Below are 9,638 nucleotides of genomic sequence, written 5' to 3' on the forward strand. Positions count from 1 at the left end.
TTCACAAAGATCAGGGAAACAACAGTGACCTAGAGGGAAATGGAAAAAAAATTCACAGGCCAAGTTCTCAAGTGGAAGACAGCTAAGTGTCTGCGCAATAAGAAGCCCTTTTCTCTTAACATATGCCTCAAAGAAAGTAAGCCCAAGGCTTGAAATAAACAAGGCTGCACACAAAAGGCTAGAGACAAGTGAGAATCTGAACGGAATGGTTCTCGCCAGTCCTGGTCCCATCCTCCTCCAAAGTCCGTGGTGTCACTGTTACCAAATTATTTACTTAAATCCTTTCCCCAAAACACAGATTTGAGGTCGCTTATAATAAAGCACACAAGAACAATAAAGTTAATAAAACAGAAAGAGAAAACCAGAATCAAGCAAAGAGTAATTGCTATAAATGAAGGGAAATACATTTGCTATAAACAAAGATCAAATTTGGCTCTGGCTTCTGTGGTGGCAACAGTGGCCCATGTGAACGAGCCTGGGAAGAGCAAGTAAAAATACCACGGTCCAGACCATCCTTGTCCCGACTCCTCCTTTGCTTCCTCAGGGCCTCAAATACATGCCAGAGAAAGTAACTCTTAAAAAGCCACAAAGGCATTCAGTCTGGGGCGGGGTGGGGCACTCATTTAGGAAAAGGACTCAAGTACACCTTCGTCACCTGGCTCCAGTGTTAGAGAGCTCCTCCCGGTTATTCTGCATCCTTGTGTCCCCATCATTCCTTCCCTGCACTGACGCTCTCTGAAATCACACTACTCAGTAATTTAGTTACCTCTCTCTTACCCACCCCTCCCCACATCACTCCACCAGAACAGGGCTTTCTCCTCTTTCCAGACAGCACAGCACATGTGCCTGGCAGACCAGAAGCAGAAGCACTGATAAGTATCTGCTGAATAAATTAACGAACTTGGGAGATTTATATTAAGCCAAAGGCAAGTGAATAAATGCCAGGGAATGTCTAGATTTGTTCGGTCCTTTCAGAAGCACAGAGAAGCTGGTCCAACAGCTTGCAGACGAGCAGCCTCCACTGCGAACTCACGTGGTGTAACCCTAGAAGCCCCTCTCTTATTGCAAGAAACAAATGCTGTCCTGTAGCAACAGCAAGTAAATGAAAAGCTGAAGCTAAATTTCAAGGCTTCAATTTATTCTGTAACTGAGTTTTTTTTTTTTAAAACAGGAGTACTGGGGATTGGACCCAGGACCTCATGCATGCTAAGCACGTGATCCACCGCTGAACTATACCGTCCCCTCTATAACTGGATTTTCTAAAAAAACCACCTGATAAACATTTGCTCACTGACTATTTACTCCCTCCCTTCTTAATTAAGAGGTGGGTTCCCATTTTCAAATAGGAATAATTTCATTGTAGGAGGGGAGATTTTTTTGCAAGCTATTCAATATTCCTCTGGACTTTCTAAATTTAATACAAATTTCTAGGGCAAGAAAAATAATTTCCCTGAAGAGATCTAAAAACATTCCAATAACAAAAAAGAGAAAAAAGAAAGAAAAGAAAGAAAATGAAAGGGCTAAAGCAAGAAGCATTAGAAAACATTAGAAAAGAACACAAAAAGAAAAAAATGAAATTTTCCTTTTTAAAAGAATCAAGAAATGTTTTTATATTCATATTATAAAATTCAAAAAATGCTATAACAAGTAAAATCATTTCTTTTGGACAAAGAATTATAATACTTAATTACAATAACATTTAAATAATGTATTTCTTTCACTTCACTGGTGAAATTCAGTTTACTAAATGCACATCATTTTCTGAAACCGTACACCTTAACAGGAGACCTACTGTATTACACACAAATGAATACTTAAAATAGGATAAAACCAAAATGATGTGGTTAGACCTAATTAAAACAGATTAATTTAGGAGAAAGTCAAACCAAAATAAGAAAAATCTGAATTTTAAGACTTCTGAAGAATTGACATTGTGCTACTTTAAGCAGATGAAGTAGCTGGAACAAAGATTACACTGTTGCCTGGAAGCCTTCCTTAGGTGACTTAAAAGAGAAATCAGAGGAGAGCAAATGTTTGTTGAATGTTTACTATATACCAGGCACACTTTATATATACACTATATAAACACTTTATATAGATTTATCATTTAATTTTCACAACCCTCTGAGGCGACAGGAGTCCCATCATGCAATGAGAAAACTGAAGCACAGAGGGGTGACTTGTCTCACAGGGACTACGTGGAGGGGCCAGAATTGAAATCCAGTGGGTCCAACTTCAGAGCCAGACTCTTAACCCTACAAGGCGCTGCCTTCCACTAGATGAGAAGCATCTGTGAGCAACTTGGAGTTTGGGAAGTCCTTACTGGTACTAACTTTCTTGCTTCCAGAAAATGCTGATCAAATCACGTAACCGTACACTGGCCACTCACAGGAACTGCCAGGAAGCATGTTCCGGCTACACACACCATCGCCCCCCACCTGCCAAGGGGGCTAGCCAGCCGACTGAGGGCAGGTGGGCTAACCTCTCCCAGAGCTCTGAGTACACTCTCCCTTGTAGTGATCTGATCCCCGTCAGTCCTCCTCACCAGCCTGTGGGCTCCCTGAGATCAGGGAATACGAAACATACACACACACACAGTTATATGTTTTTCCCTCTAAGTACAAGCAGTCTATCTGGGAGGTGATCCCAGGTAACAGTCGGGGAGAGGAGGTGTGGGACAGCGAAGGGAGAGAAGCCACTACAAAGCGTTTTATGGGACCAGTCACCAGTGTGGACGACGGACTACATGTTTTGGTTCTCTGCATTCTTTCACCCAACATATATTCAGACATTACAAGCAACGTGCCAAGGAAAATGAAGTGAAGTATGACAGAGAAGGGTCTCAGCTCTCGAAGGGGTGCAAAGGCAGATATAAACGAGTAAGCAAAATAACACAAAAAGTTAGTGAGTGAGGAGAGCTGTGAAGGAAACAAAGAAGCTGGAAGTATTCAGGATGGAGGTTACTCCAGATCCGTGGTCAGGGAAGGCCTGTGGGAGGACATGGGAGCTGAGAGCTGGGTGTTGAAAGGGAGAAAGTGAGGTGAGAGGCCGGGGCAGAGCATGCCCGGCAAGCTGAGGCTGACCTCAGCTCAGAGAATTCAAGAAACTGAAAGCAAGCGGGAGCAGGCGGACTCTGACAAGGAAGGGAGAGCATGGAGAAGAGGTGGGGAAGATGACGGGGCCAGATCAGGTGGGCACCGAGGCCATGGGAGTGGATTTCTGTCTAAATTCCAAGGATAGTCAAGGAGGGTTGGGGACATAAAAACACAGAATGTGACTTATGCTTGTAAAGGTTCCCCTGGATGCTGCGTGAAAAACCGAATGCAAGGAAATGAGTAGAGAGACAAGGAAGCCAGTCAGGAGGCCAGAGCAGTCATCCAGGAAAGAGATTCGGTGCTCAGACCACGGGAAGCAATGGTGATGGAGAGAAGGGAGCTAATTCCGACTGTATCTCGGAGGCAGGACTGACCAGATCTGCTGAAAGATCAGCTGCCAGGGTGAAGGAGAGGGAGGCCCCTAGGAGGAGCCTCGGTTTTGAACCTGAACAATTAGGTGAGCAGTGGTACCACATCCCCAGGGCTTAAATTTCTGTAGGCGTTCAATCAATTTTCAGTGAACTAATCAATTCTTAATTCACTCTGATGTAATGAACACTACCACTCAGAGTCCCAGCACAAAGTGAATGGCATATTCAAATGAGGGTAACTTGAGAAGAGTTTAATAAAGGACTGCTTAGAAAAATAGGGGCAGGAGCTGGAGGAGCCATAAGGGGTAACAGTCCCCAGGACTGGTAACAGTGAGGCCCCGAGGCACCTTACACACCAGGCTGGGGAAACCTTCCCTGTCGCTGGGCCCCTGAGGTCTGCAGAGCAGGCCACCTGTGACCCTATCATGAGCCCACCATGACCCCAAAGGAAGGGAGCCAGTGAATCAACACCCTGCCCTTACTCTTCCCCTCTGGATCTCCCACCAGCACCGCCCAATCAGAAATCAGAGGGCAGGGAGCCCACTGACGCAGCCTGCAAGGGTCAGCTTCCTGGATCTGGAGGGATGAAGAGATGACAGCTAGAACGTGACCTGGGGTGAGTGAGGATTCACTGCACCTGTGACGATGCCATTTCATAGGAAAGGGATCCCTGCCGGAAAAACCCAAGTTACCTTATGGATACATCAAGTTCTTCCTTCTCCATTTTCCTTTCGCCCTCCTCTCTGCTGGCCAGTTCCATATCAGCGTCCTCCACCGTCTTTTTCTCACCGTTCTGGAAGTACTGCTGAAGGGCAGTGTACAGTTTAAACACTTGACTGAAAGAAAGTTTACTGTAGGCCAAGATCATGTGACGCAGAAATAAACCTACAAGATGAGACACAGACAAGGTGAAAGCGTTAACGTGAAATGCAGGCTACACAAAGTCGATGAGTATTTGTTGCAATTCTTCCTTCAAAATAATCCAAAAAAAGGCACTTGCGGTTGCCGTTCCCTCCACCGGGAGTGTTCTTTCCCCACCTTTACAAAGCTGGCTTTCTCTCTATGTTAAAGGCTCAGTCCTCCCACCCGCACCCCACTCTTTATCCATCCAATATATTTTTTCATGACTGTCATACCTATCTGAACGTATCTGATTTGTTTACTTCTTACTGTTTGCCTGCCCCTCCCCACACAACCACAAGGACGGGACCTCCGTAAGGGGAAGGCCCATGTTTATCTTAAAGTCCAGAGCCTGGCACATGGAGGATCCATAAAGAACTGATGGTGAATATTGCACACAACCGCCATGAACAAAAAGCCAGAAGGACGGAGCATGGTTAAAAAGCTAACAGAAAAGCACCAGGAAATTTCATGCATACCCTTGCCTTATAAACTGTATCAATACTATTCTCCTATTTACCTCTCTTCATAAAAGTTTAGTTGGTGACCCTGACTTAGAGCCATACAATGCAGACAAGTGATCAGAGGACAGGGAGAAAGAGCTGAGAAACCCTAAGGGGTTCCATGACCAGGCTAACACTTTGATGACAGCAGGCAAGCAGAAGATGCTTTTCCACAAGACAATGGTTTAAACATAGATCAAAATGACAAGGCAATAAATATAAACTAAAACATGTCCAACATCCCTACTGCATCTGTTCAGAGCAGAGTAACAACAGACGTGATCTGGAGAGCCGGTCACTTCCGTGAAAATGTTCTCTGCTCTCCTTAGAAGAACTTCATACCTACTACACTCGTTTTGTGAACCTCTGGTTCAGTTCCAGAAAAAGAATCTGAAAGGTCATCAAAAAATTGTTCCATATCCTTCAGTTCGCCTTCAGCCATCAGTTTGATTCTGAATAAGAAAATTGAGGTGCATGTTTTAGGAAGGCCTTTTCAACATCTTCCCACATTGCATATTCCACAATTATCTAACATAAATCTATTTTAAAAACAATTCAGATTCATATAAAATGGTGGCACAAAAAACAAATTTGACAATCCAAAGTGTCACTCTCATATTCTGAAAAGTATAACTGGTGATGTTTGCTTGATTACAAAATTTCTCAAAGTAACCTATCAGCCAGTAAAAATGGAATTCACTGCATCAACGATAAAGAACAAGGTAGATCCATATAGAATAAAAAAATGTGAAGCAGTATGCTTACTGTTATCCATTTTTCAAAACACATAAATTGAGGTACTTAGGGAAACAACTTAGCAAATAAAGATACCCTTTTTTAAGGAATTAATCACCATATGCCCTTTTCCAATTTTCATCTACTTTGACATCTTTTCATACATACAGAAGAAAAGGAAGCTTACCTGATTTGTACTGAATTTGCCAGCTGAGGACAAGATTCTTCAATTAACTTATAAAGTTTAGACAGTGTAATATCGGGGCCCTGGGTAAAGGAGAGAGAGATGAAGGTTACAGAAAGATTTTAAAGAACTGGAGACTGATAAAGAGCTGCAAACATGAATTCACCTATTAATCTCTCTGCCTTAATAATCACTTCAAACAAAATCTCAAATCAGGAAGGGGAAAAAACCTATCTACATAAAACATTAAAGTAACATTTCACATTTACATAGCATTCTCTTTTAGTTGTAGGAATGATTTTAAATGGAAAAAAAAAAAAAAAAAAAAAAAGCACAGAATCAGTAGTCTGAGGAATCGCCCAGTTCCTTCTTCCTTAGTTTTGTAAGAACACGGCAAAGTCACAGCCTCCCTGAGCCCTAGTTTCCTTTATCAGGAAGATAATAATCTCCCCTGTGTGTGGAAGATTAAGTAAAATAATTCAAAGTATTTTGTAACCTGGAGAACACTATACAAACATAGGTGTCCTGTTTTTCATAAACACAATTTCATTTGATCCCTCCCTAAATGCTGCAAGGTAGGCAGTCATACCATGTGCCCAAGTCCATAAAAGGTACCATTTGAGACAGACAGGATGCAACTTCAGCTATCAAGACAATTACACCCTAGCCGAGGTTTAAAACTAAACACTGAATATTTTTTGGAGAGTAAGTTGACAGTACATACATCAATTTTAGATACGGATAACCCAGCAATCCCACCGCTGGGGAAGGTATGTTCGGCATGCATTGTTTGAAATGAAGAAAAACTAAAAAAGACCTGTTAAGGCCATCAATAAAGAGTTCACTTATAATTCATAAATTTAAATATTAATTAAAATTATAAGTAAAATTATGTTTCTTTTCTTATTGTGGAATACAATGCAGCCATTAAAAAGAATGAAGTAGATCTACTCAAATACGCTGACGTGGAAAGATGTCCAAGACTTGTTAAGTGGAAGGAATAATCAGTAGAATAGAAGTAGTATTTAGGTTAAAAAAAAAGGGGAGGGGGCAAAATTAAATTAAAACACATGTATATATAGTTATAACCATAATGCATCCACTTAATCTGTCTATATACACATATAGCAAAAGGTCTAGAAAGATCCATTCTTTCTGTTACTCAATAAACAGTTGAATGAATGAACATTAACATGACAAGCTGAGAGGGAAGAGGACTAGAGGGCATGCAGAAGTGCCAAAGCCTTCCACTCCACCAATTTTATTATCATTTGAAGTTTTTACAATGAATCTTTGTGTATCAGCTAAGTAGTTAGAAATTAGCTAATTTTTAAAGCCAAACAGTAAGTAAATAAGTAAAGGTTGGAACTCTGCTAGATAAATTCTATATACACATTGATTAAAACCATACAGTAGTTGGCCAGGCAAAGAATCAGAAGGAGAATCCAAGACACAAAAACTAGCAAGCACAGGGGGAGGGTATAGCTCAATGGTAGAGCTCATGCTTAGCATGCACCAGGTCCTGGGTTTAATCCCCAGCACCGCCATTAATTAACAAACAAACCAGCCAACCTGATTACCTCCCCCCACCAAAACAAAACAAAACAAAAACCAGCAAGCGCAAAGGTAGAAAAGTGTATGAGTTAAGACACCAGGATTACTGTTTTTTTTTTTTCCTAGTCTCTATCAAATTTTTTAGCACTTTTATTTGAATAATGGGGAACTGGACTTATAATAGTAATGTGCTGCGAGTTATACAGACCCTACATTCGTTTTATTTAACTAACTGGGCAAGTCATCTAACCTGTCTTCAGTACCCCTTCTTCCCCCTTACTCCCAAAAAAGATGATGGATTGAAAAAAACCAGCCCTTTATAAACTATATTGAGCTGCAGAAATGCAACTGTGGGTACTAATTTTACTAGGTTGATCTCTTCAGATACCATAATTTGGGGGCTCAGGACCCCAGATACTTGTTTCTACCTCTGCTGTTCCTCAACAGAAAATTGCTGGTCCTTCAAACGCCAGCTTAACACTATATGTCCCCTAAAAAATCCTCCCAATTCACATGTGTACACCCACCCACCACAAGGAGGGCATATCACACTTCAGTCAGTCCAGATACAACTTACGACGGGGTTACATCAGGATAAATCCATCATAAGCTGAAAATACTGTAAGTCAAAACTGCATTAAATACACCTAACAGACTGAACATCATAGCTTAGCATCACCTACCTTAAACATACTCAGTACACTTATTTCAGCCTACAGTTGGGCAAAAATCATCTAACACAAAACTTTTAAAAATTCTATTTTATAATGAAGTGTTGACTATCCCATGTAATTTACTGAATACTGTACTGAAAGTGAAAAACAGAATGGTTGCACCGGTACAGAATGCTTGTACATGTATCAGTTCGGTACCCTCGTGATCACATGGCTGACTGGGAGCCCCAGCCTGCTGCCCAGCATCATGAGGGAGTACCATACTGCATATCGCTAGACTAGGAAAAGATCAAAATTTAAAACTGGAAGTAAGGTTTCAGCTGAATGAGAATTGCTTTCGCCATCATCCTTGAAGTTGAAAAATCGTAAAATTGTAGGTCAAGCCATGTTAAGTGGGGGAGCTGTCTGTATGTATTCAGGCCCTGTACCAGGCTCTGGGGATCCAAGGGAGACCTCAAGGAGGTTACAGTCCGGTAGGAGAGCGAGACTTCACTTATATACTCACACAAATAAATGGAAAAACCCCAACTGATATAGGGAAAGTACACGCCCTAACCTGGTAATCCTCATTCTAACGAGACTATAATAAAATGAAAATAGCAAACACTGATTGGACATTTACTATGTGCCACACACTGTAAAGTGCTTCCGTGGAATTCCTAACTTAATACAGCAATCTCATGACAGTTTCTATTATTGTTCCCATTTTACAGACAGCAGAGAACTGAATAGGTTATGGAACTTGCCCATGTCGCACAGACAGTACGGCGTGGAGCTACCTCAGTCTGCAAAATGAAATAAAATATGTAAAGTGCTTAGTAGACAGTAAGTGTTCAGTCAGTGTTGGCTGTTACTTTTATGTCATGACTACTACTTATTATGGTCCTCTAGGGTACAGAGCCTGTATGATTCATCTGTCTCCAACGCTCAGGCCTATGTGCAGCCCCAGTCTACAGAAGACGGAGGATCTGAGAATATAACTCTTTCCCCAGTCACTCAGCTAATAAATGCTGGAGCCAAATATAAACCTGCAAAAAAAAAAAAAAAAAAAAAAAAAAAAAAAAAAAAAAAGCTTGTAAAGAGCCTGGCCCATCGTAAGCACTCATTAAGTGTTAGCTGGTAGCATGAACTATATTTTTTTTGAGGTCCTACAGGGCAGAGAGAGTGTCCAATGAACTCCCGTGCCCCCAGGCCCAGGGAGATGCCCGGAACAAAGCAGGTGCTCAGTACACGTTTGCTGAATGAGCGGGAGCCGACGGGGGCCCCTCACCTGCAGCAGCGGCAGGAGCAGCTGGTTGAGCCTCCGCCGCTCCATGAGGCTGACGGCGCCCTCGCCCGTGCGGCCCATCTCGTTCAGCAGCACCAGAACCGCTATCTTATACGGCGTCACCCAGTCCTTGATACCGAACACGTTGGCGTGCACCACCCCATTGGTCATCATGGGGTTGAAGTAGAGGCTCTCGTGGACGCTGGCCATGGCTCCCCCTGACTAAATCCAGGATTCCGGTTGCACACGGCGGGCGGGTTCCCCCGAGGGGCACGCCGCAACGCGCTCTACGCCTCCTCCCGCCCTCACCGTATCCCAGGAAACCAGCTTCCTCGCGCTCGCGGCACACCATCGG

At 42.5% G+C, this 9,638-nt stretch overlaps 1 protein-coding gene and 1 long non-coding RNA gene across 3 annotated transcripts in view; one reads left to right on the forward strand and one right to left on the reverse strand.

Moving 5' to 3' along the window:
* Window positions 1–4,165, forward strand: part of LOC135319749 (uncharacterized) — a 41,125-nt gene extending 36,960 nt beyond the window's left edge. Inside the window, exon 3 of one of the 2 annotated variants that reach the window (XR_010378598.1) lies at window positions 3,974–4,165. This is a non-coding gene — a long non-coding RNA (uncharacterized LOC135319749). Of the gene's footprint in view, window positions 1–1,171; window positions 1,393–3,973 lie in introns of those variants that run through there. The other variant, XR_010378599.1, reaches the window with a different exon arrangement.
* ANAPC5 (anaphase promoting complex subunit 5) overlaps window positions 1–9,594 on the reverse strand; it is a 34,331-nt gene extending 24,737 nt beyond the window's left edge. Inside the window, exons 1-4 of the mRNA XM_031442654.2 lie at window positions 9,287–9,594; window positions 5,792–5,871; window positions 5,212–5,321; window positions 4,159–4,351 (exon numbers count right to left, since the gene is read on the reverse strand). Of these exons, the coding sequence (XP_031298514.1) occupies window positions 4,159–4,351; window positions 5,212–5,321; window positions 5,792–5,871; window positions 9,287–9,493 (590 nt within the window). The 5' untranslated portion in view covers window positions 9,494–9,594. The remainder of the gene's footprint in view (window positions 1–4,158; window positions 4,352–5,211; window positions 5,322–5,791; window positions 5,872–9,286) is intronic.
* Window positions 9,595–9,638: the final 44 nt, after the last annotated feature.

Source organism: Camelus dromedarius, chromosome 31, assembly GCF_036321535.1.
Source record: "Camelus dromedarius isolate mCamDro1 chromosome 31, mCamDro1.pat, whole genome shotgun sequence".
Classification (NCBI taxonomy): Eukaryota; Metazoa; Chordata; class Mammalia; order Artiodactyla; family Camelidae; genus Camelus; species Camelus dromedarius.